Source organism: Ciona robusta, chromosome 6 (assembly GCF_009617815.1).
Source record: "Ciona robusta chromosome 6, ASM961781v2".
In the NCBI taxonomy this organism is placed as follows: domain Eukaryota; kingdom Metazoa; phylum Chordata; class Ascidiacea; order Phlebobranchia; family Cionidae; genus Ciona; species Ciona robusta.
In genome coordinates, this window is record NC_143240.1 from 2,482,983 (window position 1) to 2,496,367 (window position 13,385).

Sequence of the window (13,385 nt, forward strand, 5' to 3'; positions counted from 1 at the left end):
TGTTAACTTGTTATCTTAATAGTAAGTTTTTTAAATTATAAGTTTCTATGAATTTTGGGCTTTTTCTCTATAAATTTTAAGCTTTTTCCATCAGTTATTAGTTTTTTTACATCAAATTTCAGGGTTGGTATCTTAATCCTACCTTTTCCCTTTCTTCTTATAGAAGCACGAACAGTATCAACCCCACGATTTTTAAAGTTTTTATCTTTATCAGCAAGATCAAGAAACCATTGTCCCGTCCTCATGTTTATCTTCTTCCTGATGGTTGGATTGTTCGTTCGCATGGCTTTGCTCTTCAACCTCCTAGTGGTGAAAAGCGTTTGTGATAGTCGAAAAAAACTTTGAAAAGAAATTTTAAAACAAAAAAATTTTTTTTTTTAAATTTAGAGTTTTTTATTATAAGATATTTTTAAAATTCACATGTTACATTCATTCATGTTTGTAAGACAGAACACAGGTGCTGAATGTCATTTCCCCACCATGGGAGGATAAATAATTTACATTAATTAATCAAATCAACTCACTCTATTCTCGCATCTTCTCTCTTCTGTATTTCTTCATCTCTTTCCAAAACCTCGGAAATCCATTTCCGTTCACTTTCAGTCAAGTAGGTGAGGTCAAGCATATTATCCATGCCTACCATTATAACCCACAACCCTAAATACTAACAAGTTTACCTGCTAAACCTATGAACAAAATCAACAGTAAAATTAGGTTTCACAATCTTTTGGTAAATGTTTAAATGAGAAAACTTTGGAACAAATCCCAGATCTTAACCCCCAAACCCATATAGTTTACTTGCTATGAAAGAAATATACCAGTAAATAAGGTTTCCAAAATCCTTGATGGTAATTGTGGTAATGAGAAACTCTGGCATAAATCCCAGGACTCCTGGTGTGTGTATAGAGTAGAATGTGCTATTAATAAGCCAATTCAAGCCTAAATCCTAAGTCCCCTGACATGAGCTGTAGAACCTCACCCATATAGAGTAGAACACTAAACTCATAAACCAAGAACACTTTACAAAATTTTAGCCATTTTATGACTCAAATCATGCTTTAGTTTATAATTGTCTTACGATAAATATTACGTAGCACGAAACATAATACCATGTTCATGTATGTAACTATACACTAATGAGTAATGACACGTTATTGTTATTTCAACTTTCCCATTTGTAATGAATACGTAGCTTTTTGGCACAATATTTGATGCTATGTAATATTATGTAACGTTTTATAAACTAGAATTTTTCTACACAAATGCTATAGCTTTCTTTTGAAAACTGTTCAGAACATTTACACGATGTATACTAACACTCATTTAAAGGCTATACAATATACATATATTTTAGTTTGTAGAGACACTGTAAGCAAGTAACATCAGTATGCATACATATACCAAGGCATTAAATATGCTATAGGAATCTTTGCGAATTGATAGTAACGGATTAAAATATTACACTAATATAAAAACATAAGCATAAGGCCCAAAAAAGCACTTTAGTTTCCAAAATATAGTTTCCTTAAACACACGCATACAACAAACAGTAACGCCCAGTTTCCAATTGATTGCACAAGACTTTTATAAACTACTACCAACAAAATTCTTTTAAATGCCAAAGATGGTTTAAAAACCAATAAAACAACTACTGGTATTAAAAACTGCTATTTCGAACTTGCAATTGTAAAAACTAGCCTATTCAATAAAGAATTCTGTAAATAATACCACTTTAATTTATCAAGCACCTATATTTAAGTTAATGAATAAGTTATAAACCAAATTTATTGCATATTTGCATTTATATACACTGTACAACAAAACCGTAACCAAAAAATAAAAACACTTACAGAATTGCCTTTATAAAATATACATATATAAGATATATATATATACTAAAGTGTTAAATACAAAAAATATTTTCAAATTGTTCTTTTTTTCTTATAGACCCTATATTAATAGCCTACGCTTTATAAAAACTCAGTATTATATATCCTGCCTCTTACTTAGCTCTAAAGAAAACTTCACTCTATTCTCTACACTGCTCTTGTTTGTGTGGTGTATCCGGTATACTAACAGCAGTCTATGCACGCACGCTTATACTGTGTGTGCTTATGCGGCTTCCTAACTTAGCCATTCATGTATTTCCTGTTATCAACTATGCACAGTATACGGCAACGCCTGTTCAGCTCAACAATAACTGGTTTCATTTTTATAATAATTTAAATAAAAGACTATTTAAATTAGATACCGACGATGCCATTTAAGCGAAATATATTTATTTTATTATACATTTGTTTGGAGTTGATTTTTGTTTGTTACGTTTTCGTAGGACAAGATTCTGACTGTATTTTTTTACACAAGAATCGTTTAACTCTTTAAACCAGTATTTTTGACTTTAAATTAAACATTGTTCAGTGTATTAATTAGCCCTATATTGAATATTCATGTTAATAATGTGCATAAGCTATCATGAGCTAATAATAATAACAAACAGTGTATTGAGTTACACAAATAAACATACCATGACCAGGCTGTTATTATTTTAACCAGGCTATATGTCAGTGTTGCCAGGTATTTTTTCCATGGTAACACTGATACAGTTTTCACTAAAATAGAAACAAAAATTTAAAACAGTTTTTTTAACAACATTTTTAAAAATGACAAAAATACAAAACCTTAAAATTTATATATATATACACAAATATTAAAACAATAGGCTATAATTAAACAATTACTAAACCAATGCTACAGTCATACTAGCACGCTTACATTGTGTTTTACAGTTAATTTTATACACTGGCACCCAGCCTTGAAGTAATACCGCATTGAAAATCCTATACAAACAGGTTACACTTAATGACAAAGAAAAGACTCAAAAATAAACACAGCTTTATAGGCGGTCACATACCTTAAATATTAAACTATTGTTAACTCCACAGTAAGGCATTCAATTTTTGGTCCCAGGGCATTTTCTCTTAAGCTTTTTAGGGACATACTTGATTTTTTTAAATTTATTTGCGATACACCATATTTGTAAAGGTGTAACATAAGGGGTGCTCAGGGTGACACGACACATTAACTTTTAAAACAGTGAACGACCAAGCAGAGCCAAAGTATACACACATAGTCATAAAGTATTCAATACATTAGTATACAAGGTTCCCTATGTTTTACAACTATGAGTGCAACTTATTCATCCTCCCATAGCTGGAAAACGACACTCATTATAACATAGATGTTCTGTTTTATACACCTCATGCCAGCTTATTAGTTTAGTTACCAGGAAATAAACACATAAAGTTATAAACAGATATGATATTAATAATTTTACATTCTTGATACACATTAATGCACTGTAGCTAGAAAAATGTTAAAAAACAGACAAAATTAGTGAAAAATAGACATATTTCTTAAAAACTAAGGGTGGGGAGGATTCCTCACTAGCACCAAACTAAGAGCATACAGAACAGTTCCACACACGATACACAACAACATTAGGCTACTACGCTATACAGATTATTGTTGTTATAATCATGAAAACAAGCGCATATTTGTAACTCATATTCTGCAAAAACTACAGAAAATACTTACGACCCCTTAACATACATAATCTAACGCATAATATGAAGAACATATTGCCACCAACGTAGTTACATGTACGTTTCCTACAGTATATAAACACTTTGCTTAAAAACGTGCCGATAACAACAATAACAATGCGTAGATCTCTAGCGCCAACGCGCGGGTGATAAAAGCTTACTAAAAATCCGCTGATGCGAAATTCGGACACGTCTACAATGGTCACAGCATCAAACCCGTATACATTATCAGTACCAATGCCCTTTAACCAACAAGACTAACGAGTATCACAGGACAAAGATGGACCCAGTTTTTGCTTACTTATTGAAATTTAGCTTTACCAGGATTATGATATAACCTAATGAATATAGACTACCCAATACATGCGACCAATAGCATGTCACACCTTGTGGGGGGTTTTAAAGGGAGTAAAGGATTAATTCTACCCCCAATCTTAGGTCTTATGGCGTGTTACACTGAGAGACCTCGCCCACGTGGAATACAATATTACAGATTTGCGTATATATGACACATTTATTGCCGAATCATTTTGATACACGCCTGTTTAAACTATTTGCTGATTAGCAAACGTTAAAAGGTGAAGGCTAATATTGTACCAAGCAACTTACACACATTAAATGCTGCATTGAAAGATTAATAGCTAACGGTTTATGTGTTCAAATAAGTTCCCCGGATACGCAAACAAATTTCACACCGGTGTATTTTGGAGCGGACACTTTTCCAACAGTGCAATAAATTGTAAAGGAATCTCACGGCTATTGCGTAATCTTTTCGACGCAGAGTATCTAACTTGTGTTATCTCTTAAGTTAGGCCAGTGACTATGAAGAAATATGCATATTACTTATTAACACACAGCTGTAAAACTATATATGACCATAAGTTTACAAGAATACACTCAATACAGTGGCATGGCATCAAATTCTAAGAAACAGAAGTAAACGTAAACTTAGGCAACATGTTAAATATATTCATGTATATGAAACTAATGGCCTATACTACAGGAAAATAAAGCACAAAACAGATTTTTTATCTGCAATTCAGGGAATTTTGATCACACAGCTCATTAAACTATAATGAGCTATTAATCCGCACTATTAAGCACTTTCGAAATAAGGTTTAAAATGCGTCGGCATACAAAAAATAGCCTATAAAGTCCATTAAAAAGAGTAATAGTAACTTTAAGGAAATCGCAATTTTATGGTCTGTAAAAGTTTTCACTCGTAACAGCATATAGTAGACTATAGCTGGCTACAGTCTGTACTTTCTTGAAGGCTATGCTTATCAGTATTTGCCAATAAACCGATAGAGAGGTACATAACCGGCCTGCGAATTTAGTTTTAAACAGTCTATACTCTATAGAATAGGCTACCCAACAGAAGTTTAGGGTTTGGGGATTAGAATACTGTTTTAATGTGAGCCATTTCGTTTGGGCGATTAGCATTTTAGATATTTCAGTTTAATTTCACCGAAAATCTGGTAAATACTTTCATTTCGTTTGAATTCGTTCACTTATTAACCTAGACAATGTTTACTGACTTAAAGTGATTTATCAGAACAGTACACACAGACTACAGCAGCCTCTACCGCTGGCTTTTGATACAAAATAGACAAATAAAGCTAGTATTAATCTTTCGGGCGTTGCCGGGCTAATTAGAAAGGGCCACCAAAGCTCGATTCGTTCAATTGCTTTTAAACCAGCAACGTGAAAGGAGCTAAAACTGACAAGTCGTCAGCGAGTTTTAAAAGGTAATTAGCATTGATTTAAGTTACAATACTATAATGAAATATATAGTAGGGTGGGGGAAGACTGGACACCTTTAGCACATAATATTCAAATATTCTGATCTTGTTTTAAACAATTAACAACGGTCCTTGGGAGTTGTGAGGATACAGTTATATAATTCCTTGAATTTTCTTTGTTTAATACCAAATGTGACGAGAAAATAGAATGAAAAGATGTCCCATCCTTCCCCACCCTACTATATTATAGGTTAACGTAGCAGTTAATGTATTTTAAGACATTAGTGGATTATACACAGTGTTATCAAATGTATGTAATTTTAACTAGCGTAAAGATACTAGCATAATTTATACAATTTTTTGAATCATTTAAAGCGTGTATACGTTTTACAATTGATTAAGCAATAAAAAAATCGATAAAACATTACTGTATTAGCTAATATGTATTCTGTTTAGAAATAAGAAAATCTTCCAATTTTTGACAAGGTTTTAGACTTTATTCAAAATCACGTTAAATTAATTGTGGAAGAGGTTTTCAAAATGAATTTTAAACTTGGAATGTACATAAGCTAATACAGCAAATATATTAGAATTATACCATATAGAACAGTAAAGGTAAAATCAACTTAATATTTTAACATAAGCGTATAATAAATATTACATCATATGGCATAGTCAAGTTGAAAACACTTTATTAGCTTTATATTTTAATACAGGTCCCTACTCGGCGTCGTTCTTATCAGGGTAGTCTGGGCAATATCACGATGTGCTGTTGATTTAGTGAACACGACAGACACTGTGACATTGCACAACCTGCTTTGAGCTTTCAACGTAATATACTTGGACAAGAAGCGAAAAATCTTCAAATTTTTAAGGTTTTAAAATTCAGTCAAAAACACGTTAAATTGATTGTAAAAACAGGTTTTTAAAATACTAGTTTTAAATTTCTGTTTACCGTTTAAGAGCGTAGACTATCCTATAAAACAGCTAAAGCAAATAACACCGGTATAACGTGTTACTTGAACAAATAAAAAGGGAACGTTAGCGCGTTTATTAAAATGCTAACTCTTCACTTTTTAAACTAAAACTGTTTAAAAAGAGCGCAAAATTTTAAGTCTAAAATTTTGAACGCATAAATACATTATCATATTGCAAAAATAAGCGAGTTTATAAAACTTGTATTAATTAAACGTATTCAAAACTTCCTATTTCGTTGTAGGCTTTTAATCTATTAGCCTGTAAAGCAAATATATATTCTGTATAGGCATAAGTATAAGTAATAACAGGCGTTACGTAACAGAGTTTATTTAATTCTTTAACTCTTAATATCCTTTATTCACTCTCCATGTAAATTATGGAACGTTCAATGAACACTTTAAACTATTGCGTAGCTATGATCTAATTTCTAAATATAACAGGGTTTTGAGCGACTTACCAACAGAAATTGCTATTTTTTTGAAACGTTTGAACCACAATATAAAATACTCGAATAGTGGAAGTACGCAACTCTTAAAATTACGAAGTGAGAAAAAAACCTATATACAGTAGGGTGGGGGAAGATGGGACACTTTTTAGCTTTATTTTCTCGTACCATTTGGTAGTAAACAAATAGCATTCAAAGAATTATAAAACAATGTCCTCACGACTCCCATATGCCGTTGTTACTTGTTTAAAACACGATCAAGATATTGGGATAGCATGTGCTAAAGGTGTCCCATCTTCCCCCACCCTACTATATATGCAATAGCAGCAGGGCGTTTAACAAATAAGTAGTGTATAATGTATTTGATAGATTAGGTGTTTAACGAATGTCGTTTTAGTCTTTACCAATTCTGTAAGGCATATTACTTTTCAACATGATCGCCGTTATGATAATTGAATGGGTAAATAGATGTCAAATATGTTAAAACTGTAAGAGTAACCATTAATTTACATAGTTAAACAAATTTAAACTTGCAATAATGTATTTATGCCGACAACAAAACTAATTGAGTGTAACATACTTTATGTGCCAGTATAACGAATATAAAACGTGTCAGGCTGTTTAAAATACTTCAAAATGCTGCAATAAAAGCGTGGTAGACTAACTCGTAATTAAGCGGGTGTAAAAGATGTGTATAAAACAGAATGTCATGTTAATATGATGGTCGTTACTCCGCCATGCGAGAATAATTAAGTTACATTCATTCATTTAAATGCTATATAATAAAATCGCGGTAGTCTCAAAAATAACCCACTTTTTCAAAACATTTTGAATCTAGTTTTACAAGTTGACAGTTAGGAATGACTCCTGTAATTCTAAACTCATGCCGTTGCCTGGTAAAGGCACGTTATCCGCGGTGTTTTATGTTTAAGCATGTATATTTGCGCATCACCAACTCGCTATACACGTGTAAGCATACATACCCGGGCACTCGTAAAGTTTCAAATATTTAGCAACGATCTTAACTTACAATATGTACGTCCACGTGCGTTCTGTATAGCTGATAAGGTACAAGCCTAAACCAAATGTTGTTAAAAATTTAAAATTGTTTAAAAACAAATAAAAATCTTCCTAAAAATAAACACCCGCAGTCACATACGTGATAACTTGTAAGCGGGCGCAAGGTTTATGAAACAAAACACCCGTGTTATAACGACTATTTTGCTCTGCCACGGGGTAAACCCGTATTTTATTTTAACGTGTTTTTGTACACTTTTACTTGTTAGTGGAACATTATATAGTATAGTTTATTTTTATCGCATGTTTTACTGCTAGTTCAACTGTCTTCGTCATTTTAATTTCCGATCTTCGTTACTGTATTCGAAGGGATTAATAAAATTTATGTTTTGTGTATACACACTCTTATGGTAAATTCAAAGAATCAAATTAGCCAGAATTTGTTAATAAAGCCTAAACCAGAAAGGTTATGTAGCAGACGTATACCGCCATTAGCAAAGCCATAAGCTCACGTTCACAAGTTTAAGGTCCAATTTTGTGTACCCCGTTTGACCTGGGAGCTATTACGGCGGGAACAATTTAGGCTGTCTGCTGCGGTAAAAAGAGCAAACAAACTTTGAAATAGAGAAAGGGGGACTTACACACCACGAAAAAGGCATTTTAATTAATAACGGGTATTCATAAATGATTAGCAGAAGCGGTTTGAGATAAAAATTCAAATTTTAACGGTTACTGTAACCGCAAGTTGAAGACAGCCAAGGTTGTACTAGCTTCCGAGCAAGATATAACGCAGCGTGTAACTTGTATCACAGTCTTTAAGGTACACCAAAACAACTTACTCCAAGTTACATACGTGGTAACTCGCAAGCAGGCATTAGGTGTAGGAAAGAAAACACCTGTGTTATAACGACTGTTGTTGCCCCGCCACCCGAAGATAAATAAGTTACATATACTCAATCAATCATACTTCAGTGCCATACCTCAAATGATGTCCTTGTACGAAACGTGTCTTCACAGCATTCCAACGTCTTCTAAGATGCGCAAACTAACACAAACAAACACCCCTACCTCCCGAACAGAAAGTTCTAGTCTAAAAAAACACGTAACAAACTAAAATAAACAACTGTAAAACAACATTATTTCTAGGCCTATATAAAAGCCTGGGTGTTAAACAGAAATTACTTTTTTTAAATCTGTAGGTATTTGTCTTATGCTTTAGTAATAAATTAATAGCGGACAACTGAAAAAAGAATGAAAAATTTACAAAATTTCGTTGTTTAAGACGTCAAAATACAAAACACTACAACAACAAACAAACAACGTTAAAAAGCTACAACCTAAAAGTAAAAATGCAAAAAAAAAAACAAAAAAATAATAAAAAGCACTTTTCAAATTTCTAAGGTGAAATTTTGCAACAGAACAGAAAAAATGAAAAATTGTCATTTTTGGGAAAAAATTATCTTTTTGGGAAAAAAAAGTTTAAAAATGTTAAAGTTTAGTGCAAGAATATGATTGGCTAGTATAGGATGGTATGCACAAATAAGAGAACTCGTATAAATTACGTAAGAAAATGGAATATGACATCACGATTAGTATTTGGCGTGAAAAATTTGTAGCGTTACATGAAATATGTCATTAAAAATATGAAATATATCGTTAAAAATATGAATAAAGTTATTAAAAACACTATTACATAAGCAGTTATTAATTTTATATGAAAATGTTAAAAACGCGATTTAAAAACTGAGGAAAAAAAGAATGTAACATTGTGGTAATTGTAAAAACAGCGAATTTTTCTTGAAAGAATTTTTACAGAATGTGTGTTTTTATATTTATAGTTTTTGTCGGTTAAGTTATTAACATGCTTTAATGGTAGCAGATACAACAAATTGACAAAAATATTTCATTTTTGGTACCAACGTTAAAAAAAACATATTCAAAAGTAAAAGAAAAACAGTGTCATTGGTGCTACTTGTCAAAAATATCAAAAAAACACATTTTTTGAAAAAAAAAGGAAAAAATACCGTTTCAACTTTATTCTTGTGATAGTACGTACAAAACTTGTTTCAAAAGTGAAGAGTTTTCATTTTTTTGTGACTTTTTTTTGTTTGTTTCCGTACTTGCATAAAACTGTCATAAGAGCAGCTTTACACCCAAATATTTGACTCGTGACGTCATAATAGGGTTCGGTTTTGCAGAAATAGATAAAAAAGCTTCTGTTCAAATTTCGAAAACTGTGTCCCCCCTTTCTAAAGCCCTATGTCACTTTTCTGATGACATCATCATCTTGTGGGGCGTTCCACTTGTTTGTTACGTCATATATGATGACATCATCAGCTCATTACAGCGAGGTCTCATTGCTTCCACTGAGATAAAAAGTAAAATTTAGAATATGAAAAAATTGTAGGTGTATGTGACATCGGGCAAGACAGTTTACGGCAATTGCTTCAACCCAGTGGTCACTTATGGGTTGTTTAAATTGACAGATAATTACCGAAAAAATAAGAAATATATTAACCGATGAAGTTACATACATTGTAACCTGTAAGCGGGCACAAGGTGTAAAACATATGCAAAAAAATAGAGAAAAATCACAAAAAAGTAAAAAATCGTGAAAAAAAGATAATATTTTTTTATTAAAAAAAGAAAAGAATTTATAAAACTAGACATAAATATAATTACTCTGTTAAGACTTCGTCCTCATGATTTTCGTCCACTTTACGTAAAGAAGAAGTAAACTCGGCATTTCGTGGATGACCGTTACCTGTTGCGCAACACTGATGTTAGTGATGTCATAATACACACAGTTACGAAATAAAGACAAACAAAAAACGACGAGAAATTTTGTAAATTATTAACTTGGTGTATAGAAGCAATGTTGCAGAAATTCTTTGTTTGTTTATTATAATACTTTATTTATTTAGTTGTAGCAAGGTATAGATGTAGAAAAGTAATTATTTTTGTGTTTATTTATTATAATACTTAATATTTATTACTGTAGAAAGGTAGAAGTGAATTTTTAGGAAACATATATATATATATATTTATTATGCATAATAATAGTTTTCATACAGAACTAAATTTTCAGATTAAATTTTTTTTTTAAATTCCACATAATGAGTAAATTTTAATCCACACAAAAATCCATACCTCTTGTTTTAACATACGGTAATTCGTTCCTCCCGTTATTAAATGGCTTCCGCATGTTGCGTATATTTTTATAAGTATTTGATTGAGTTGTTTCATCATCTGTGCTGGAATCAAGCGATATCGAACTGTCAGATGAAGTGTCACCGTATGAATCACTTGCTTCCGAGTCGCTTACTTCAACGTCAAAAGTAACAGGAGAATGCTGGGAAATAAAATGGGTTTTAGCGCAATAAAAAAATGAGTGTTTTAGTGTAAAAAGAGAAACAATCAGTGGTTTTAGCCTTGAGATTTTTATAAATTTACTGCTTTATTCTTGTGTGGTGTTGCAATAACACAAGTCACAGGTGTTTTGTTTCAAACTGAAATTGCTTGAATCCAGTGGTTATTATTAGATTTTTTTAAATCCAGTGGTTACTAATGAGTTAAAGCACTCTGTGTTTTAGGGTAAAGAACCAATTCTAGCCTGAATTTCAGGACCTATGCCTTTCTAAGGTCCTCACCAACATAGAATAAAACGTGACTGCAAACATAAAAAATCAGAAAGAGTAAGAATTAAATAATTTTATTTATTTTTCTCTACACACCTTGATTGACTTCTGATGATTGAGTGAAATCGATTCCGACGTTGAATGATTATATTTGAGGGGCCCGTCACGCATGGATGAATCCGGGGTGCGACCCATTGACTATAGAAATAATATAAAATAAATATATATATATATATATATATACACAGTTTTTTACACAAAAAATCTTACACGATTCACTTTTAGGACTAAAAGATATAAAAAACAATAGAACTATCATTTTTATAAGAGAAACCAAACAAAAAATACAAAACAAACAAAAAAAATAAGAAAAGTAAAAATTATAGAAGCAGCTTACAGATTGTAGCAACCTCTGGGTGGTGCTGTTGTGATCAACTTTACGAGAACAATTCTCTCGATATTTTGTCATCGCGAGTCGAACTTCTTTGTTGGTGAAACAATGAAAGAAAAATATCATTCCTCCCTGGTAGGAAAAGATGGGAAAATGTAAGAAAAATTCCAAATTTTAGAAAAAATAAAACAAATTACAAAAATAGGTTTTTAAAAAAGTCAAAAAAACAAAGTTGGATTTTTAGAATGCATAAAACTGTTAATTTTTTTATATCAGATGAATAAGTTGAAGTATTGTAACAAAAGTATCCTTATTAATACTGAAAAAAGTTTGTTAAAAATATAAATAAAATATTAAAAACAGTTAGACAAATTATCCAAGTAGGCAAGTACCCTACTAAACATGTAAAAAAAGTTAAAAAATAATTCGACAGTTGACAACGCAAAAAATGAGAAATTGAATACCTCAAGGGCTACTGCCAAAGAGAAGAGGTAAAAATGCAGTGTCAAGTTTAGATTGACGGCAAATATAGCGAGACACCACGTGCCCATAATAACAGGGGTCACAAAAAACGAGGCTCGCAAATCGTGAAGAATTTCCTCTCTCTTCATGTCTGTTCTCTTGGATGTTAGAAACGCATTGACAGATAGACACAGGAGGATGAGGAAAATAACACAGCAGAGGAGCACTGGACCTTGTGATGTCATAATGGGTAATGTTAAAAGTGAGAAAAAAAAAAGAGAATTTAGGTTTTGAAATTTTAATAAAAGTAATTTTAAAATTAAAATACATTAAAAACTAAAAGTAAAGTATATAAAAAGCAAAAATTTAGAAAAATTACACAAAAACCTAACACAAATTATGAAATATGAGAAAAAAATGAACAAAAGGTACAAAACGATTAATTATAGACAATGAAATGCTAAACAAAAAAGAAAAAAAGTACAAAAAAAAGTTTCTTACCTGCAAGAGACCATATAAGGACATCATCAAATGAAATCCAACAAAAGTTAACGTTTCCGTAACTTTTCGCATCAAGACCAATAGATAGGGCCGTTATAATTGCTGGTAGCACCCAGCCAATTAAATAGTAGATTCTATGAAAAAAACATGAAAATTGATAAAAATGTTGATAAAGCACAGATGATTTTCGAATGAAATATTATCAAACTAACTGGTTTCAAAACAATTCTAAATATTTAGTGATTTTTTTTAAATAATTGTTTTAGGCAATTTTTACATACATTTATTGTCTAAAACAATAGTATTACATGTAAAATAGACCACTAATGTTCAAGATAGAAGCTTGCATAATATGCCAACTCTTGCCTAGTATAGATCCTACCTTGCTTGTCCATGGTTTATATCTCTTCGTTCAGTTAATACTCTGTACAAATGAACCCCATCAACAAAAATCCAAGAAAATGCTGAGATCAGCAAAAATTGCAACAGTATAGCAACAGCCATGCACCAGTACAGGTTTGATGTTTGCTGAAAAAATAGTAATTTTAAGTATTTTTTGGTAATTTTTTTATTTTTTCAGTAAAAATGTAAAACAGCAGCTTTAAATAA

General features: G+C 31.5%; 2 protein-coding genes across 11 annotated transcripts in view; both read right to left on the reverse strand.

The window, feature by feature from the left end:
• The window catches only part of LOC149734886 (uncharacterized), a 33,884-nt gene extending 25,008 nt beyond the window's left edge, over positions 1-8,876 (reverse strand). For all 7 annotated transcript variants that reach the window (XM_089879481.1, XM_089879480.1, XM_089879482.1 and 4 more), the window contains exons 1-3: positions 8,765-8,876; positions 525-686; positions 143-303 (exon numbers count right to left, since the gene is read on the reverse strand). In XM_089879481.1, the coding sequence (XP_089735607.1) occupies positions 143-303; positions 525-643 (280 nt within the window). In that variant the 5' untranslated portion in view covers positions 644-686; positions 8,765-8,876. The remainder of the gene's footprint in view (positions 1-142; positions 304-524; positions 687-8,764) is intronic.
• Positions 8,877-9,043: 167 nt separating this feature from the next.
• Positions 9,044-13,385, reverse strand: part of LOC149734887 (cadherin EGF LAG seven-pass G-type receptor 2-like) — a 28,047-nt gene continuing 23,705 nt past the window's right edge. For all 4 annotated transcript variants that reach the window (XM_089879491.1, XM_089879492.1, XM_089879490.1 and 1 more), the window contains 8 exons: positions 13,159-13,304; positions 12,777-12,910; positions 12,278-12,507; positions 11,820-11,945; positions 11,519-11,620; positions 10,935-11,136; positions 10,467-10,548; positions 9,044-10,150 (listed from right to left, as the gene is read on the reverse strand). In XM_089879491.1, coding sequence (XP_089735617.1) covers positions 10,126-10,150; positions 10,467-10,548; positions 10,935-11,136; positions 11,519-11,620; positions 11,820-11,945; positions 12,278-12,507; positions 12,777-12,910; positions 13,159-13,304 — 1,047 coding nt within the window. In that variant the 3' untranslated portion in view covers positions 9,044-10,125. The remainder of the gene's footprint in view (positions 10,151-10,466; positions 10,549-10,934; positions 11,137-11,518; positions 11,621-11,819; positions 11,946-12,277; positions 12,508-12,776; positions 12,911-13,158; positions 13,305-13,385) is intronic.